General features: G+C 39.5%; 1 protein-coding gene across 2 annotated transcripts in view; it reads left to right on the forward strand.

Annotated features, from left to right (window-relative positions):
- The window catches only part of tgfbr2b (transforming growth factor beta receptor 2b), a 50,568-nt gene extending 29,818 nt beyond the window's left edge, over positions 1-20,750 (forward strand). For both annotated transcript variants that reach the window (XM_066683366.1, XM_066683365.1), the window contains exons 3-8: positions 615-805; positions 11,290-11,594; positions 12,036-12,536; positions 13,780-13,921; positions 19,341-19,468; positions 19,822-20,750. In XM_066683366.1, coding sequence (XP_066539463.1) covers positions 615-805; positions 11,290-11,594; positions 12,036-12,536; positions 13,780-13,921; positions 19,341-19,468; positions 19,822-20,010 — 1,456 coding nt within the window. In that variant the 3' untranslated portion in view covers positions 20,011-20,750. The remainder of the gene's footprint in view (positions 1-614; positions 806-11,289; positions 11,595-12,035; positions 12,537-13,779; positions 13,922-19,340; positions 19,469-19,821) is intronic.
- The last annotated feature ends 1,048 nt before the right edge of the window (positions 20,751-21,798 follow it).

Below are 21,798 nucleotides of genomic sequence, written 5' to 3' on the forward strand. Positions count from 1 at the left end.
CATCCAAGATGTTTAAAATTGCTACAAAACTAAGTCCTGTACATCAGCCGATTGCTACAAACCTGACCTTGTAAATAAGCTAATCTGCTGACTTGTGATATTAGAACTTTAGAACAGGACCATATAAAGCACAGCTTTTGCTTAAAATACAGCATATATAACTTAAAACATTGCTGCATAATCGTATGGCACATTTCATTCACTCACTTGTACTACAATACTACTACTATGATAGTCCATGATTTGTGCTAATGCTAATTGGTTGTATGTTTGGTTTGGTTTGGTGTGATCTAATACACTGGATGTAAGAAACAACTTGAACTAAAATGTGTTAAATTAGTAAAATCATTTTGCCAAATTATTACTTTAAATCATGAACACAAGTAAAGTGTTTATTTCCCATCAGTGTGTCATTTTGTTTCTGAGAAGTTAAAGCCAAACTAATGTTAGAGGGTTCTGAGAATTTGATGGGTTTATTATGTTTGGACAAACATAGAAACATTCTAGAATGACTTTGTTTGTACTGAGTCCCTCCCACTTTATATAATCCCTTTAATCATTGTGTGTGTGTGTGTGTGTGTGTGTACTGTTGTGGCTGTGTCCCATTCCTTCAGGAGGAAGAACGATGTCAACCAAACAGTTGAGACAGTGTGTCACCTCCCGTCCTACCCTGTGTATGGTATTATTCTGGAGGACTATAACAGCACCACATGTGAGATGAAGGAGTATAAAACAGACAGTGGTCAGTTCTACATGTGCTCATGCACGGAAGACGAGTGCAACGAAATCCTGTACTTCCCTCACTGTGAGCTCCACCTTCATTTTTTTCCATTCCTTTTTTTCCCCTTAGCTTTTCTGCTTTGAAAAAACTGCTAAGGCTACTTAAAAAGGAATTTCACCTGTTTCTCAAAATCATTAGGATATAAATATGCTTTTATAAACCAGAGGTCCAAGGCCTTTACTGAAAGCTGATACATGAAAGAAATACAAATATAGTGATGATGGCCAGGACATTGGAACTATAGGTGGTGTAGACATTAAATTAATAATGATTTCACATCCTAAAAAATTAAGCCACATTATTCATTTATTGATTTATTCATTCATTCATTCATTCATTGTCTGCAATCACTTATCCAATTCAGGGATCTAAACTTATTCAGTTAAGTTCAGGGTCGCGGTGAGTCCGGAACCTACCCGGAATCACTGGGCGCAAGGCAGGAACACACCCAGGAGGGGGCGCCAGTCCTTCATAGGGTTACACACACTCACATATTCACTCACACACTGACACCTATTGATACTTTTGAGTCGCCAATCCACCTACCAACATATGTTTTTTTGGACCATGTGAGGAAACCGGAGCACCCGGAGGAAACCCACGGAGACACTCCAGGTCCCTGGAGCTGTGTTTATAATGTAAATTATAAGATCTGTGGTCTCCATAATATATGCACTATATAAATAAGCCATTTTATCTGCAGTGTATTGGTCTATCTGTTGGTTATGATAGTCTGGAGCAGTATTTCCAAGCTGTTGATAGGTGGGCAGAGTATGTACAGAAGGCCCAGTATGTAAAAGTGTGTGTGTAGGAGAGTAGAAAGGGCTCTTTTTTTTTCTATTTTTTGAAACACTGGTCATGTCAATAACAGCACTTCTTTCCTGAGTCATATCTAGCTTGTATCTGACTGGCCGGAGGCGTTGTGAATGAAGGTTCGTTATAATCTGTAGTTTATCTGTGGTTGAATAGCAACAGAAGGTCATGATAAGAGGAAGCTTAATGTTATGTTCTAATGATCCTAATCCCACTTTTAACATCAGAACAATTTTGTCTTTCAGTTCACTTGGTTTTGGCAATAGTTGTGTTTTTATTGCTGTTTATTGCTATTTTATTTGTGGAAATGATGTAAACAAATTGCATATCTTCTTTTCGGTGTACCTACCTTTTCATTTGATTATGAAGAGGTGGTGACTTACTTTAATGCTCTGTTGGAGCTGTTCGTATTCTGTTTCTAATGTCAACAAAGTTTTGTTGTTCATTTTACTACTTTTTGGCAAGAAACGTGTTGATACTGAAGTTTTATTCATGTGAAAACTATGTTTACAAAAGTGCATCAATTTTCAGCACTGCTAGCTGTGTTGTGGCCTGTTTCAGACAGATTGGCTCAGTCTGTGTTGTGAGGCGAGCAAGCGGAGGATCTCAGACATGTGGTTTCCTGCCTATTAACTCAAAGCAGAGACATCACAACCACATAGCCAAGCAGCTGGCTGCACGGCGCTCTCTCTGACTCAGTGTTCCCTAAGTAAACAAGGCAGAGGAGGTATACACACCGTGTGTTGTTCCCAGTACCTTCTGAATGTTCTCAAAAATGCATATAAACAACACTAGCACAACAGGTAACTGAAATAGCTCACACTGGTACACACTGAGCACAGGCGTTTAGATCTCCTTTTAAGCAGGTGTGTAAGGGGTGAAATGTGTGAAAGCAGGCCATGCTCTTTGAGGTTCTGACAGAGAGGAAGGCGTATTTTCTTCCCTTAGTGAGGATGTGCAGGAAATCTATGTTTATTTACTGGAATGGTGCCACAGTTTACTTATCCAGAAATGCCTGCCATTGTTTTACACTGACGTAATAACTTAGTGAAATTAACTGTGTGTGGAGTTTTGCATCATCCAGATTTCAAAGCTTTTATTGCCTTAGCATGAAGCATTAGAGTGTTATTAGACAGAAAGAGGGGGCTATAAATAGATTCTAACACTGTATACAAATAAACTTACCTGGACTTCCACAAGTGCATGCATGCTTATATCCTTATAACAATGCATATAATGTAGGTAACAGTTTCTATAGTTTGCCCACCTGCTTGTAAACTAAATTACCTGTTGGTCTAGTTTAAGCTTTAGTGTATTTAGAGGCAGGGGAACACACTAAAGGGGTGTTACTGGTTTAAGAGCACTTTAGCACTTTCCTTTTTAAAGTCAGCTGTGTAGCAGCTATCCCACCTTATGCTGCTTTCAGGTGCTCACTGGATGGTTGTATATACTGGGTGGTTAAGTAGTAAATACGACTTCATTGCGTTCGGGAGCTTGGCTAAAGATCCACCCACTGTACATAGTATATCCCCAAAAAGTGTTTTACCATTAAATAACAACTCAACGGTTTTTGAGTAATAACAAAACTGATCATAATATTTGGCTTTTATTTACAGAAAACATGCATAATAAAACTATTCAAATGCATATTTGCCTTTCTCTCCTGGGAAAGAAGTAAAAGGTTGCGATATACGTCACATCTCGTAAACTCGTGTATCATTAAGAATCCCGAGTTTACCGGTGGTAAATACGACATTGTCCACCGTTCGGGTGCAGTTCCCAAGTCGGAAAAATGGTATTTCCCAGTTTCCGATATCAATCGAACACAGCATTAGTGTTAACTCTTACCAGTGTGATTAATGTAAATATTGTAAATATGGTTTCTGTCCATTTTTGTATTTTATTTCCGAATTTCTGGTGGTGTCACAAATAAACACTTGAAAAGGAAGACTTAACTGCTTTTCAAGCTTTTTTGTGTCTCAGGTAACTTCCTGACCACTCATCCCCATATTACCATAAGGTCACAGAACACAATTTTTTTGTCTATATGTTTTCTGCAGATTTGATAGTTGATAACTACCCTGCCAGGTGCAGCCAGCAACTAATTTTAATTTAAATATATAGTGGTGTAAACTACACTGAGCAGAGAATTTGTTTTGCATTTTGTTTTGCATGCAGCCTGATAATCTATTAATAATCCAACTATTATCTCAATTGAAATAAAACATGTTTATGTATACAGCTATACAGAGTAGTCTGATGGGGGTCATTCCGATTACATTTTCTATCTGATTCAATGAGGTGTGTAATCCTTTAAATAATCTGTTAAATAGAAGAATAATAGCCATGTAAACACCTGTATCCATTTACACACACCTATTTGGAAATTTTGTGTACATTCTGTGCATGAGCTGAGCTTGTGCAAGGCAACAGCAGCACACATTACTGACCTAGGGGTCTTATGGTGTGTTCTGGGGAGGGGGTGCAAAATAATCTTTCATCAACTCGCATGTTTATAAAATCATGAAAGACTGCCGTGTGATACGGAATTCTGCTTCCACCCTGTCTGTGAATTCCTTCAGTGCTCCTCTCTTCCACCAGTCTTTACAGATGAGAGAAACGAGATCACTCTTCTCTCGAGGACAGTAAACTCCAGTGACGTATATACTAAGTGGTATTCTGTGCATGCACATTTTTTGGATCGGATTACTTGTAGCACGCATATAAACTGAGATTTTAATCCGCTTGGTGAGTGGAGTGTACTTATAAACACCTCAGTCTGAATCTATAATCAGAACGAATTCAATCTGATAGGAGGAAATCTTTGCCTGTTAACGTAGCCAGTGACTGCAAACACAACATTGTACATTCTGGATTGTAATATGAAACGTTTTCAAACAAAAGCAAATATACAAATTATTTTCCCACAGAAAAAAAACACTTTCTTCAGGGTAAAATGCCTCCGGCAGAGAATGACTCAAGAGGAATCAACAATGCACTGGCTTTTTGATGAAGAGAGTTTTCACACCTGAAAGTCCAGCCCAGGCTCTGAACCAGCATTCTTGATTTTGTTACATTGAATTCATTTAATCCCTTAAGTGTTGGTTGCACAATTCAGTTTAGCGAGCGCACTAAAGACCTTTGTTGTTAAAGGTTTGTTTACCCACCTTCTTATTCTTATTTCCAGTGCCCTTGTGATAATGATGGCATTGTTGATACTACAAGGATCACATCCCTTTCTAAACATCCCAGTTTTAGCCCCTGCATTCCAAACACAGTGCACACAATAGTGAGGCTCTGTTTCTTCTCCTTCCTCATTCATTCATTCATTCATTGTCTGTAACCACTTGTCAAGTTCTGGGTTGCGGTGGGTCCGGAGCCTACCCGGAATAACTGGGCACAAGCCGGTATTACACCCTGGTGTGGACCCTCCACAGGGCATCCATTCTCATTTTCTCCAAATTTTTGTAGTGCTCTTATTACTCTGCACTTGTTGTGTTTGTTATGCTCCATTTAACCTTGCCTCTGCGCTGTCATATAAATGTAATTCTAATGCTGTGATTGGAGAGACGAGGAGGTGGGAAATCTCTGAAATGCCTGCCGGCTATGCAAAATGCAGAACAATATCAGAGTAACTCTGATTGTACGTTTGTTTGTTTGTTTGATGATCACAAAAAATGGACTGGATTGTTGGATTTCACCTAGCTCCAGGGACCTGGAGGTTGTGGGTTTGAGTCCCGCTCCGGGTGACTGCCTGTGAGGAGTTTGGTGTGTTCTCCCTGTGTCCATGTTGGTTTCCTCCGGGTGCTCCGGTTTCCTCCCACAGTCCAAAAACACACGTTGGTAAGTGGATTGGCGACTCAAAAGTGTCCATAGATGTGTGTGTGTGAGTGAATTTGTGTGTGTCACTCTGTGGGTATGTTAATATTTCTACTTTATGAGTTCATTTGAATATAGCACATGTGGCTACTGAGAACTTATAATGTTTCAGCCACAAAATTGGTGATAAAATGTTTAGTTGGGCAGTGTAATATCACATGACAAATGCTGCTTGTGTCTTGAAAATAGCTGAGCACTGATTCATTATTATGATTAACAGCTCTGAATCTGGCTCTTAATTCACCTCTTGGCAGCATGTTTTGGACAGATATGATTGAAATGAATGGTGAGCACATCCCTGTTTTTCTCTTTCTAGTGATAGCATCATGAGGATTAGCGCTCCACCAAACATACGTTTGTTTCTAATAAAGAACTCATAAAGCTTTTCAGAGAGTGAGTGTTGTGCTGTGTCAGTTACACAGGTTTTTCTGTTTTTGGAGTTGTAAATTTGATCGTCTCAACAGGGAGAGTGACAAATGTGGACTGCAGCAGCTCGCTTGATTTACAGCTGTTGGAAGCACCTCAGGACTGTTCCTCTAAAGTGGCATTCGGCACTGTTTTTATAGTCACAGTTTCACACATAACAAGTTTCACACTTGGCTTTTGCAGCCAGTTAGTGCATGTAGTCACAGTCCCTTACAACAAGCGTGAAATAGATTTCATGCTGGTAATTTTCATTGTTTTTTCCGTTCCTTCACGTTTTTCTTTGAACTCACATTTTGTCTCTTTCTATTTTTGGTTTGGCTTAGAACTTTTGTTCTGTTCTTTGTTCTGAGGAATGGGCACAATACTGTGTTACTATTGATTTTCCACATTTAATTGTTTTCTGCTTTTCATCTGTTTTGAACGTTGCTTAAATTCTGAGACTATTCCTGAAAGATACAACAGATTCTTCACTTTGTTGCAGTGGAAATGCTCAAGGCTATCAAAACTGAGAGCTGTGTCTTTACATTACTCTCCTGTAGCTCTCAGTCAGGATTAGGAACACCTCAGCATGTGTCATTCTTACTAAGAGTCAGGTTGTGAAGTTGGATTGTTCATAGTCAGTTGATCCTACATCACAGGTTATTTTTAAGGAAAGAAAGAGAAGAAAAGCCAGAAGAAGAATTGGGAAGTGTTTGACAGGTCTCAACTGCAAAGATATTTTTTTTTCTTCCCCAGCGTTATGGAATCCAGGCCTCCAGTCACACAGCAGATGCTTTAAAGACATGACTGAGTCACTGCTGGCTAGAATAAGAGAGAGAGAGAGAGAGAGGCGTGAGGGGTACAGGGAGAGAAAGAACTCACTTGCAGAGAAAAGAGGTGAACACTTTTATGGTGCTAGTCATGCTGTGAAACTAGTCATAGTTGTAACCATAACAAACAAATAACAGTGACCCCACCACATTTGAATGCATGCTACCAATCACACATTGGCAGAACTCCCATTCGCTCTTTCCGAAAAGAAGATCAGAAAGGTCTAAATGCCAGTCACTTGCACATCTGGTAGTAAAAAGTGATGTTTTTTTATCATGCAAATGTAACACTGTTTTAGGCTTGTAATGATTACTCAATAAATATATATAGATTGAAATGTACCTTCTCAATGAAAAACTGAATGAAACAGCCTGTCAGGCACACTTCTGTTTACATGTTCTGTTTACATCCTAACTTTTGTAAATGCAAAAAAATATACAGAATAGCACAAGTGTCAACACTGCATGTCAGTGGATGTGTCTGACCAACTCTGATTCTTACCCTAAGGGTGCAGTCTGTTCCAAACCAAAATAGCAAGTGTGAAAGGTGCCTCAGGCCACCGTCCGGAACAAAGGACATAAATGTGGTCCGACCAGAAGCGGTGGTCACAGTCCGGATCAAACTAAACCAGGGTTTGGTTTGTGTGCAGTGTGAAAAACATGGTTTGGAATTTTTGGAACAATAATAGGAAGTCGAAGCAGTATATGACAGAGATGGATGTTACTAGGCAATTTATGCACTGCCTTCACTTCATGAATAGAACAAAACATGGAAACGTTTACTGTTACTGTAAATTTGTTAACATAACCGTACCAGGCTGCTTTAAGAGAAGACTGTTTGTCATCAGTGAACATTAGGTGATATAACACTTTTCCACAGTTTATGCATGTTTTAACTTTTATAGTTTTAGACATGAGGGGAAAAGTAACACTTCTCTCCGGTTTTACACATGGATTGTTTTTGTTGTTTGTTGCTGTAGAAAACTAAATTAAAGCTCAGATTTGACAACAGTCAATCCCACTCTTACTTCTGCTTTATACCACACCGCACACTAGTCTCTAAAATAATACTCCTCCAATATCAGTAGGGCACAGTGTGTTGTTGATAATGAACTGCAATCGGGTGTGGTTTGAGGCACAGAATTTAACAGTCATTTAAAGTGGAACCGAAAATGTGTACGATAAGCATTGCATATGTAAGCAATACATGTCCTATGTGTTGTGTATAACTTTGACCTGAGCCACAAATAGATAGTGGTAGTAAACAATAAAATGTAGAAATGTAGGATTTATTCATTTTTCAGATGCACACCCTCTACAAACCAGTCAGTGTCAAGAAATGTAGCCCACAAAGGGAATGTTGACAGGTATAGCATAGGAAGTCCTTTAGTGTGCTCACTTAATTGCAGTGTGAAAATGAAACGGATCAAATGTGTACAAGGAAACAAATCAACAACCTTGGTTTGGACCTTGGTCAGAACGTTAATGTGTGAAAATGCAGTTTGAAGATGATTTTTTTGGCTTTATTCATTGGTTTATCATAAATGTAATAAGGACATTACTCAAAAGTAGTGACAGCCCTAGATCATGTTTCAATAATCTGCCACACAAAGTGCCATGACCTGCTTTACAACAGGATCTTTGCCAATTTCTTCAGTCCAAGAATCTAATAATTTATCTGTTTTCATCTGTGTAGCCATTCAGCTCAAAGACAAAAACAAGCTTGTCCACTGCTTCAGGGTGTGGAATGTCATATTTATTCACAGAAAACCTTGCCATATTTTGAAATTGAAGGTGCTTAGCAGCTGTTCATTTGTCTGCCAATTAGTCTTCATAGTTTTCACGTGAAATTATGTCTGAATGATGTTGCTTTTAATGAAAAACGAGACACATTTTCTCCCCTTTTTTCTGAGCTGTTTTATTCAGAACCCGCTGAGAATGTTGAAGCAATTAGCCTCTATTTGACTAACATGTGAGTCAGGGGCTTTGGAGAACATGAGCTTCTTACAGCCTGTTAGAAAGAGTTTGGCACACACGCACACACACACACACACACGTACACACTTGTGCACACAGCCATGTGTTTAATTGTATGTCTGGAGCAAAATATGCTTTTATTAGTTAATATTCTCTCTACACACCAGAGTGTGGCTGGCACTCTGACTTATGTTACTAGAAAATGCAGCATTATTTTCCTAATTATTTTAGGTCTTAGGCTGTGTGTGTGTGTGTGTGAGAGAGAGAGAGAGAGAGACTGCATTACACTTTATAATAAGCACAAATCTTCAAATTTGACTCTACCCTGTGTAAGTCTTTTTAATTTTAGGTTTACTTTGTTTTGCACTTGTTTCCAGACAGTCTTGTCTTTTATTGTCATGTTAAATGTTCCAGGGAAAGCAGTCTATTTCAGAGTGTTTTATGTCTGTCTCTTAGTGATCGTAGTGCTATATGTGTGTGTGAGAGAGAGAGAGAGAGAGAGAGAGAGAGAGAGAGAGAGATAGACAGAGGAATGTAGACAGGCTGAGCTTGTCCTTTCCTCTGTGCCTGATAGCTGGCAGGAGGCTTCCAGACTCAACCTGCAATGCTTGAGGTGCTATGCCAAACCTTAGGTTGGCAGGCAGACAGAGGGGCATGGTAAATTTCCTTGAAGAACTGAGACAGTCCCTGAGAACAGAGCCTCAGTGTGTAGCCCTTTCCTCATCGCCCCCCTTAGAAACTCAAGCACAGTGTAGTGTGTAGCCCTTTCCTCATCGCCCCCCTTAGAAACTCAAGCACAGTGTGGTTTTATGTGAATATTTGTGTAAATTCTATATTAATATGCAGAATTTAAATTAGATGTCAACATTTTGTGAACAGATCTGATTATTTGTAAACTAATAATTTCAGTTATTAGGCCATATTTTTATTTGTATTTGTATGAATATTTATATCTTGTTGGTACCTTTATCAGTTGGCACTATTTTGTTGCCGAAATGAAATCCTAGAGACATATTTACAAAAATAGTGTAAATATACAGTCTACTAGTATTTTGTGTTGTTAGTGGTTGACAGTTTACCAGATTATCTTCTATAAACTTCCATGTGAACCCAGATGCTTTGCAGCTGTTTCAAAGAGTGACTCAATGGACTTTTCTAAACATTTTGACTAAGACAGACAAAATAATCACTGAGTCATCATAAAAATCTATTGTACTTGTGCAAGAAATGTGGGGTTTTTAGACATAGGTCATTGAATTGATTTTCTGTTTTGAAACCGTGTTTTCATGTGTGTTGCTCAGATTGAGTAATTGTCAGCAGCAGCATCTAAATATTTCTCACATTAGTTGTGTCTGTTCACTTCTGTGGGTTATAAAGCCAGATATAAAATACTGTTATTTTATGTGCAAGGTTTTGGTTGAAATCAGAAATCTGTGGGGCTGTATATCAACAGTTATTATTATCCAACTGATAACCTTTTTAAAGTCAGAATATCTCCACTCTGCAGACTCGTCTGGTTGCTGTCATAACAAATGAACCATTTGTAAACATTTACAATACAATTTAAGAGAATAGGTTATTTTTTTTTAATGCAATAAAAACAATAATATGTGATTTATTAGTAATCTTGAAACTTGAAACCATTTCCAATGTTTTCACTGACCATATTGATTGTGTTTTGTAAATATAAAAGGAAACAAACTTCTTAACTTTCAAAGGAAGGCAGTGTAAAAGATTTTGGAGCATTTTTATTGGTCCATTCATCATGAAATTATCAAACGATGTGAAGAACAGTTGTTGTGTTCAAAGAATGTATTAAACTTTTAAAAGAAATATAAGCTACTTCTCATAAATAAATGTGCGAAGAGAAAAATGTTTTCCAGTTTCCAAAAATTCCACTATAAGAAGATAAATATTAAAGATATAAAATAAGTAACAAACAAAGCCACTATTAAATTTTCAAGCAGTTAAAAAAGTAAAAAAAAAAATTCACGCAAATTTCAAAGCGATGTCTTTAGGCCCAAGCTCATATCTGATCTTAAAACTTTGGTAATGTGTGGTATGAGTAAAAGTTTCAGTTATTTTGGGAAAATTATGATGGTATGGGCCCCCTCCAGGGTGTATTCCCACCTTGCGACCAATGATTCCAGGTAGGCTCTGGACCCACCGCGACCCTGAATTGGATAAGCGCTTACAGATAATGAATGAATGAATGAATGAATGAATGAATGATGGTATGGACACAGGAGTCATATTGTATCAATTGCTCAAAATTCCACTTGAATAACATTATCAATAAGTAATCTTCAGATCGCAAAATATTAAAAAGTTAAAAGGAAAGGTGATGTACCATAGTGGTAACTCTGCTTCTGTCCCTTGTGGTTGTGTGTAGCAGTCATCACAGTGTAAATCTGTGTATACTTCATAAGTCAAGTAAAGTTTTAAGAAAATGATCAAATCACAGATACTTGTTGGCATTAAAAATGATAAAAAGCTTTCACAGAAACAGTGTTTGTAGGTGGTGTGAGACAAATTGCAGTGTAGGGGATTTAATTGTGCTGCATAAGGCGTTTTTGAAAATTAACATTTGTTGTTCTTCTCCAGCTAAAAAAGACCAAGATGTAATAGAGAACCAAGTGGTGTCTGTGATTCTGGTCAGCCTGCTGCCTCTGCTGGTTTTGGCCGTCCTCGTGGTTGCCTCCTTCTACTGGTACCGCATCCAACGGCGCCGCAAGCTCAATGAGTGGGAGACCAAAAAGCCACTGAAGCGCAAAGGTCCCAAAGGGCCTTTGGACTGCAGTGACGCCTGTGCCATAATGATGGATGATGACCGCTCCGACAGCAGCTCCACACACGCCAACAGCCTCAATCACAACACTGAGCCACTGCCCATAGAGTTGGACCTGCAGGTAAGAGCAGTCAGTACAGTAGAAATTCATGATATTTGAAGAGGGGTTTTTTTAAGATTTCTAAGGTTTACCATGAAATAGAGAAAAAATATACAAGTAAAATATTTGAAAAATGTACCAAAATACCACAATAACATTAAAAATGTGTTAATAATAATTTATTTCCAAAGGAAAAGCAAGCAGTTTGATAAAATTCTTAAAAGTAATTATTTTAAAGAAAATAAAAGGCAGACATGCAGTAAGTTCATAAAAAAACATTGAAATTGTACGGTCTAAAATTGGCTTGAATCATTTTAATGATTTATTCATTAATTAATTATTAATTAAGCTATTGTTTTCATTATCAGAATATTTAACATCCATTTGGGATGAAAAAAAAATGAACAATTGAATAATTTAACAGTGTTACAGTAATGCTACAAACATTTATATTGCCCACAGGTGGGCAAAGGGCGATTTGCAGAGGTCTACAAGGCTAAGCTGAAGCAGAGCTCATCAGAGCAGTTTGAGACTGTTGCGGTAAAGATCTTCCCATATGAGGAGTACGCTTCCTGGAAGAACGAGAAAGACATCTTCTCGGACATTAACCTGAAGCATGAGAACGTGCTGCACTTCTTGACGGCAGAGGAGAGAAAAGTGGAGAAGCAGTACTGGCTGATCACGGCATACCATCCACGCGGGAACCTGCAGGAGTATCTTACGCGCCACGTGATCAGCTGGGAGGACCTGCGGCTGCTGGGCAGTTCGCTGGTCCGAGGCGTGGCCCACCTCCACAGTGACCACACGCCCTGCGGCAGGCCCAAAGTGCCCATCGTCCACAGAGACCTCAAGAGCTCCAACATTCTGGTGAAGAATGACCTCACCTGCTGCCTGTGTGACTTTGGCCTGGGCCTGCGCCTGGACAACTCCCTGTCTGTGGACGACCTGGCCAACAGTGGACAGGCAAGTTTATATTTTATGTCTGGTGGAGGAACGATAAATATGAAATACCACATTGCCACTGTATTTCTACATATTCCGAACACAATATGAACATAAGAGTTTAAAAATACACAAGGACTCGTAGAAGTAAAGCATAGAAAAAGAAAGTAAAAAATAATGATAAATTGTGATTTATCAGAAAACCCCATTCAAAACTAATCTGGAATTTTCATTTGCATATAACTCATCTGCAATGCTAGCATCACTGCATGCAAGAGCCAACTCATATGGTTGGCAACCCCAGAAATATTCTCAGGGATCAGAATATACATTTTGACTCTCATCATATTTCATATTTTGCAATATAGTAACAGGCTTGTTATTAAAACATTTATAAGTGTTTAGGTGCCTATAATGACAAAATCGTTTCTGCAGAAATTTGATGTAAATATGTTGTGTGAAAAACTAGCTGGTTTAAAATCTAAATGGTAAAATATATACTCCACATCATTACCTACAAGAAAATTGCTAAATAATTTTACTCTCCTAGCTGAATGTAGCACTGCATATGTATTTTCAAAATTGCTACCTGACATACAGGTATTTATCTCTTTCTCACACCATGTGCACACTGTGTCTGGAGTGTGTGATGTTCTGGTGTGCTGCCTAGTTAAAGTGAATCTGACTGCTGACAATGTTAGTGTGAGAGTTTGGGCAGGGCCTTGCTTTGACTTGCAGGGAATATCCCCTCAAGCATCTCTTAGTCCTGATGCATGTGTGACCTTTGTTCTTTGTGTTTGCGCTGATTTATGATTCACAGGCTGAAAATGCAAAGACACAAGGTGTTAAGTGAATGAGTCAGCAACTACACAAAACTCCTTCAGCTTTCTCTGAAGCTACATAAAAAATTGGTTGACGTACTTTGAGGTTTAAACCCACATTACAATATTTATTTGTTACAAGATTTCCTTTTCTGTCATGGTGTTATTCAAACACTTAAATGTTTCTCAGAATATTAATGACACAAATCTGCTAGCTTGTCTAAAGCGTCATTGCAAGTACCAGAGCCAAACAATGTTATGAGTGCAAAACAAAGGGCTGAGGCTTTAGCTGTGTAGTTATAAGACGCGCCAGACTAGAGATTAAAGTCTCTGTACCTTAAACTTCTTAGCGATAACACTTGAAGTCCAAGATGGAGATCAAAGCCTAGAGTTTAGACTACAAAGGAACTGTAATAACACATGCTTCTGTCTCCTTGTTACAGGTTGGAACAGCCAGGTATATGGCTCCAGAGGTGCTGGAGTCAAGAATCAATCTGGAAAATATTGAATCCTTCAAGCAGACAGATGTGTACTCCATGGCTCTTGTTCTGTGGGAGATCACCTCCAGGTGTAACGCCATTGGAGGTGAGCATTCACATATCATCACTTCACCAGCTGGACAATAAAGTAGCAAGATAACACTGACATGTAGTGCTATTTGTGGCACTGCGTGGAGAAAAGGGTTTGTGAATGCAGATTCATGTCAACATTCCCAAACCAACCTTGAAAGAATGCAGTTCTATTTCCATGGAGTCAGTCATTGCCCCACAAGAAGAGAGTGGATGGAAATAGGTTAGCTATTTCTCCCATTAGGCTGTGGCATTTTGTTTTTCCTCTGCTGTCAGGCTATTGTCTCAGAGCTCTGCACAGTATACCCAATGTAACCCATATACGGATTTGACCGATCTGCCATTTCCTGTTATTCATAGGCCTCTCCATATCACCCTGAAGTAGAATAGAAGTGGTTGTGTAGCTATGCTGTTTGCTCTTCTGCTGGAATGTGAAGAATGTTTAGAATGTGAAATGGACAGTCAGACTTATCCTTCTTTGGTCAGGTAGAAAAAAGACACCTCTAAGTTTCTTCATACTGCACTTGCACAGGAGCATTTATGTGTGAAAGTTTTGTAAAAAAGAAAAAAAATTACATAGTAATCAGGCACACTCTTAAAAATGAAGATGCTCTGCTTTTTTTGGAGGACAAATTCTGTCCAGTTCTTTCAACAAATAACTCATTATATTTTGTTTTAGTTTGTCCAGTTTACATACAGTAAGGTTAAATTGTGTAAAACAAACACCAGGAGTGTGGTGAAATAACTCAAAACAAGTCAAAACAGCATAAACAAGAATAGAATAAAGAGAACCAAGTAAAAATGACTAAAAACCAGAGCTTCTGCTGGGGTCAACAGTGGCTTGTGGTCATTAAAGGATACAGGTGCTGAAACCGACTGTTCTGAACAGGGCTGTTTAGACAGGTTAAAAATGTTGTTACATGATCCTTGTGGTATTTTGACCAAAGCATATGATGTTTTTTTAACTAAAACCCCAGAAACATGGCTTTTATTGTAGAAAAGGTGTACAAAATGCCCTCTAAATACTTTTTTGTAGAACTAATTATCTAAGCAACAAACTATTTAGAAACCTTTGGTGTTTAAGTTGTATTAACTGAAACAGGAGCTATCTGATATTGTGTAAGACGTTACGACTGCTTGATTATTCATGCTTTGCTTAGCTCCATGTGGAAGTCAGTAGCTCCCATGTATTCTGCTGGCATTCAAGCACGCAGGTCACAGGGTAGAGCTTCTGTGTTGGTGTTGGCAATTTTAATGGGCCTTGTGTGTGTGTGGTTGTGTCTATGTGCGTATGTGTGCTGTTAAGCATTCTGTCCCACTGTTGGGTTTATGTTACCTACATGCCCCAACATGCTCCCAATGTGATTGAGAGGGACATCAGGAGCCTCACTGTTTTGCTACTATGGGTTTATCTGCAGAGCCTGAGACATTTTCAGCCAGGCACACAGCGTCAGGGTGGGTGTTATCAGAAGGAACCATCCAGAGTTGCACTCCCTTTATAGGATGGAGTTTTAATCAGACCTGAAATTTTTATGCCATCTTAAATTCAGTCACGTTGTTACCCCCTCCCTTCTCTATTGTTTTCAGCACAGTTCTGGTTAAATAAATTACACTGTGTGGAGCCTCAGGAGCAGAAACTCCAAGTGTTACCTAATATTGTTTAAAGAAAGTTATATTTTTACGTGTGAAAAACCTCATTCACTCACTTCAAAAGGGGTGTTAAATTATTGCTTCAAATCAATGACACTGTGTCTTTCCTTGTTTTGACTGTTTTAATGGGTAGCAGGTGGGTTTCGTATGTGTTTTCCCCTAGCTGTTTGTTAGCCAGGTGGTACACATTAGCACATCAGGTAAGAAAGAGAAGCACTGCAATCTTTACTGTAAGCTGTAAAGATGCTTCGACAAACAACAACAATGAAAGAAGCCTTTAATCACAATGTAACAGTGTAGTGGGAGCTTGTAAAAACCGGAGCTAGTAGACATATCTAAGAAAAGGGAAAGCTGAATCTGACCAATACTTTACATAATAATTCAAATGCAATCAAACCCCAGCAAGAAGGGATTGCTCCTCCTTTCCCATTTTCGGAGACATACTTGAAACTGTATTCATGTAGCACCCGAATTCACTGGCCACTCCTGCCCTGAAACAGCATGGACCATGAAGGGTTGCTGGAAACCTGCGGCCAATTTGTTGTGCTCTGGCTCGCTGTGTTGTTGTTAGCATGTCCTGAATTAGCATGGGGTGCGGCCCTGGCTGGTACAGAGCAAAGCAGTGTGGAGAGCTGTGAGGCAGCCAGTCTATGAAACACCCCACTGCTCCTCTCCACACAGAGGTAGGAGGGGGCATAGCAGCTGTGTGGCAGGTGGCAGCACCCCATACGGCAAGTCCATCCATCACTACAGGTTTCAAGTTTACTGCAGTGCCATACAGGCTTCATTCTGTGGCACACTCAAATAGCTCAGTGTACTTGACTTCATGCCAAAACAGTCCTTCAGTACCCTAGTTCCTCCCATCCTGCAACAATGTTATGGCCCTTTATCTTGTTCTGTTAAATAGGTCAGGAATCCTATTCCTAACTGTGTGCAGTGCTCTCATATGGATTTAAAATTCAGAAGTCACAGTTGGCCGTTGAAATAACAAAAGCAAGCTTTGTGATCATACATGGTAGAGGAGATACTTTAGAAACTGTTTGATGAGAAGTTATTCAGTGTAAAGTCTCAGTTTTGTGGAAGTTAAACATCATATAACAGAGTTATTTGTCAGTATTTATTAGTTCTGGCCACGCAGTCTGATGGGTTGAGAAGTGCTCTGACTGTGGATTTATTTTGCAATAACGTGATTTTTTTTTTCACATCCACTGTATTACTCTGCTGATCTTTAGCTAACCATTCTTTTCTTGATGCAGCGCTCCTTCAAACATTTTTCACCAGTAAATATCATCCAGGGCATGTTTCACACCAGCAAACTATATTCAGTTTACTTTGAGGTTATACACGGATACTAATACAGATAAAAAACATGTTCCAACAATACTAATTTTCACTGTTATAAAAACGTTATTTTAACTTCTTTCTTGTAATAAATGGAGACTGAGGGTAGTCACTGGCACTAAAGAAAGATTTATATTTTTTTAGAGTGTAGTTTAAAGTGAAAAACATATAATTAATCTAGTATTATCCTTAATCTGTAAGTACATATGTAAACAAGAAACTATGAGCTAACAAACTAATGCAAAACTAAATTGATGCAGAGAATACAAAAGAAACAGTAAGAAAAACAGTCAGAAAACACTTACCAGGAGAGAAAGCTCCTTGGAGATGCACTTGCTCTAACAGTCCTTTTACAGTTTCATTTAAGCATTTGTGAGGAGCTTTCAGCTGCACATTTTTGGCAGGTCTCAAATCAATACCCATTCCCTACATAGTCCAACATTACATGAAAGGGTTTACAACTGAGCACAGATTTTTAAAATTCAGTCATGCAGCTGTGGTTCAATATGTATATTGTTACATTAGAAGCTGGTAGAAACCACAAAGTTACCTCTCTACTTAGTGCACAACTTGGGGAACATACAGAAATTTGAAATATTTGCAGGTCAGCTGGCACCGGGATAGAAAAAGACATTTTGGGCAGAAGTAAGTACATCTGGAGTAGTTGATTCAGAGGATTAGCGTTCTGGGTAGTTTACTCAGCAGGTTAGCGATAGTGTTGTGAGAGGGTTAGTGACCTGAGTCTGATAAGAGTCTGTGCAGTGAAGTAGAGCTCATTTCTGTGACATACACCCAAGCTACGTGTTGAGGAACTATAATTCGGTGGAAGGATTTACCAACAGCACTCACCTTCAGCTGTGTTCACAATAAAGCACTCCCTCTCGTGTTCTGTTGCTTCAGTATTCAGTATGAGGTGGTTTGTTAGGTAATTGAATGGAACTGGGCAGTCAACACTCTCCTCCAAGCGTGTTGAAGTGTGCAGTGTGCAGCCGGTTGCAAAATTTTCAGTGTGGATGGTCAATATTAGTCCGTTTCTAAGGTGGATTTATAGTGTAATTAAATCTGTGTTTTTGTCATTACAGTTTGAATAACATCAAGTCCTAGAAGTCACTCTGGACTTCTAAGGATTAAGTTTTGTTTTTCATCCAGTGTTTCCCAGACGCAGAGTCAGACAGCCAGGCCTGTGGAGGTTTCAGACGGATAATCTGAAAGGGAAAAGGTCGTTAAAATGCGCTTCCCCCGGCTCGCTCTGCCAGAGCGGCCCGACTGGGCCCAGAAAGGGAGGCCTCAGTCCATGGGACATCTGTTCCCAAAACCACGGCATTCCTCACATAGCAAGCACACTCACATCACTCAGGCATCAGCCCCCGGCACAGAGAGGAGTAAGAGAGAAAGTGGGAAGAGAGTGAAGAAGTCTTTACTAGAGCTTCATGTTGCACTGTGAATTACTGACGCGATTACTGAACAGTACATTTAAGGTGATCAGGGAAAGCTATTCCCTCTGCACTCAAGCTGGTGTCTGTGTGGGTGTCCAGATTCTTCCAGGTTACCTTTTACTGTGTAATATGCCGAGCTGAGATCCTTTGCAGAAATAGCACATGTGGTGGGAGTGTTTTGTTAAAGCACTGAAACAGGGGAAGTCCACTAGTCAAAAACAGGATGTGTCCGCTTGTGGAGTCAGCTACTCTGCAGGGGCCCAATCACAGGCCTGCACTTCCTCTCCTGGACACCATGCTGGCCTAGCCTCTTCCTCTGGGCCTGCAACGTGGGGCAGAACCACATACCGCAATCTCTCCTGTTGAGAACACACTCTCCAGTGTAAACTCACTCTTCCACTTACATTTGTGGGAATGGATTTTATGTTGACCGGTGTTGAAATAGCAGATGTTCCCCTCTTTTTTCTGTTCTTTTGCTATAATATTTCCATTTCCATTTATCATTTGTTTTCAGCCTAACACCCTGCATTTGACATTATTGGCTGTTTTCTAAATGGGTATGTGCGTGTGTGAACTGGAGAGAGTTATAGGAATGGGTCTTTGCAGCTGCTGTGAGCTCCATTTCACAGGGTTTTGGGAAATTACCCTGGAACACTGCTGGTTCGTGCTCCCTTGGCACAGTCCAGCGATTAGCGCACATTTCCCCCAATTTGTTTTTCATAAGGAAAACAATCTAAGCACCATCATAACATCGCATTATTGTTATTGTAGTTGGCTCTCGGCTGGAGAAACCAATCTCTCTGGTGTTGTTTTGTATTTGTTGTTTGGTTACCCATGTAAAGAGAGTTGCCAGAGCAAACCAAACATTATTTCCAAAGGAGAATTCTTGTTCAACTTCATCATTTTCCAAAGCTCAGCATTTCTACTCTGCTTAGACAGCAAAACATCTCTTTAAAACATGTACAGTTACACTGTGAAATGTTAATTGCACGTCTATGTATTTAACAGAGGTGAAAGACTATGAACCTCCATTTGGCTCCAAAGTGCGAGAGCACCCCTGTGTGGAGAGCATGAAGGACAACGTTCTCCGAGACAGAGGCCGGCCTGAAATCCCCAACAGCTGGACCAAACACCCGGTAAGACAGCACAGTTACAGTTACAGGTCATTTACAGCCAGTGTACAGCCAATTATTGTCTCTTAATGCTGTAAGTATTGTAGCCTCTTGGGTGTGTTCCTGATTTGCATTCAGTAATTCCAGACCAGAATGAAGAGGTTATTGAAGATAAATGAATGAATGAATGAATGTATGTAATAGGCCTAACTACATTATTTTGACCAATAACTATTCAAGGAAAACAGTGTAAGCTAAATTCACTGAAAGGTTTTTTTTTAATATGGCCTTAATAATGAATAAATGAAAAAGCATGTGACCTACTCTTTTGTTTCCTCTCTCTTTCTGTGTGTGTGTGTGTGTGGTGTGTGCTTCAGGGTGTGGCCTTAGTGTGTGCCACCATCAATGAGTGCTGGGACCATGACCCCGAGGCCCGGCTCACGGCGCAGTGTGTGGCCGAACGTTTCAGGGAGATGGACGATGAGCTGGACAAGCTTTCCACCCGCAGCAGCTCCGCGGAGAAAATTCCGGAAGACTGCTCTGTGAGCGTGAGCGATGACAAGTGAGGGAGATGGAGGAGCTCAGTTACAGCCTCTGTGGACTGTTCTGTCTGCCTCGCCGACTGGTGGCCAACTGGGCGCATCTGCACGCCGCTTTTGTGATTCCCAAAGAAAAGGCTCTGCCTTCAAAGAGTGGAAACTGGAAGTCAGGATACATTCAGTATGCTACAGCTAATGTGTTTTTGTATGCGTTTATGTGTCAGGGGGAGGGCAAGTGAGTGTGTTTCAGGGGCCTCAGGGTGAAGGCCGTGGGGAAATGAAGAACCTAAAGCTTTTCATATGTCTCATAACCAAAGAGTTAATGCACTTTATCAGATTACCTATGCATCACAGGTGTTTTTAATGCCAAGGATTTCTGTGGACTTCTCCACCTGAGCAGGTATTCACAAGAGATTATACAACTTGTACATATCAACTCAGCACTGTTTATATAAAAGTGTGTGTGTGTGTGTGTGTGTGTGTCAGTCTGGGCTTGTCTGAGTAAGTATTGTGTGTTGTCATTGTTTTAACAAAGACTTTTTTTTACATGTATGCCAGAGAAAATAAGCACATTGTAAATAATTTTAAGTGAAAAATTACTACAATTTTCTAAGCCAAAAAAGAAAACAGAACCCTACTTATAATATCACGTGTAAGAGACAGTATTTTGTTAAAGCATTTCCAAAGGTGTAATATTATACCTGTCAGGAACACAAGGATATTGTGCCTTTCTTTTTATGGTTTTGTATGTAATATATTGTAATCTTTTATGATTAAATACATTTATGTACAGTATTTAGTCTATTAATGCCTGGATTTGGTTCATTTCTGGGGGATTTCAAGCTTTTCATGTTCTGCTATCTACATTCTCTTTTTCTGCCTTTCATTGAAAACATAGGCTCTGTATTGTTTCACTCATGAAAAAAGGGGATTGAGAAAAATTCCTTTCACAAGAAGTAGTTTTTCCAAGAATTCTGCAAATATGATTTAAGAGATGTTCAGTCTGATCCAGTGTCTGACCCAAGTCACTCATGACACCCCATATTTGTCTCTTGTGGGCATGTCCAGGGTTGCTCATGATGGATCACTTGTGGGTCTGAGAAATTGTTTAAACCAATCATTATATTTGGTTGCATATCTGAATTATAACTCATTTGAGTAGGAAAATCTCAGCTTGATTTGTCGCTTTCCACCTGCCACCAAACTGGGTCCACAGATTGCATGCTTTCATAGAAAATGACTGGTTGTCTGGCTGGGTTACACGTAGATTGCTTTTCTGCTTTACACAATCTTAAGTAATGCCAATCATATTCAGTGATGCTGAAATCTGAACTTGATACACTTCCTTGAGTCTTCATGGACAACTACCTTGATTATTTTTCAAAATAATATTGTTAAATGTATTCACTCAACCATCCAAATCATTGAATTGAGGTGTTCCAATCGCTTCCATGGCCACAGTTGTAGATATGCAGACTGCTTCTACAAAAATTTGTGAATGAATGGTTGGCTCTCAGGAGCTCATTGTATTCCAGTGTGGTACCCTGATAGGATGCCACCAATGCATGTCCAGTATTAAAATTTCCTTCCTACTAAATATTCCACAGTCAACTGTCAATGGTATTATAACAATGTGGATGAAATTGGGAACGACAGCAACTCAGCCACAAAGTGGTAGGCCACGTAAAATGACAAGAGTGGGGTCAGCGGGCTGAGGCGCATAATGCACAGAGGTCACAAACGTTCTGCAGAGTTAATCACTACAGACAGCCAAACTTTGTGGCCTTCAGATTAGATCAAGAACAGTCGGTAGGG

The sequence above is a fragment of the Hoplias malabaricus genome, chromosome 10 (genome assembly GCF_029633855.1).
Source record: "Hoplias malabaricus isolate fHopMal1 chromosome 10, fHopMal1.hap1, whole genome shotgun sequence".
Classification (NCBI taxonomy): domain Eukaryota; kingdom Metazoa; phylum Chordata; class Actinopteri; order Characiformes; family Erythrinidae; genus Hoplias; species Hoplias malabaricus.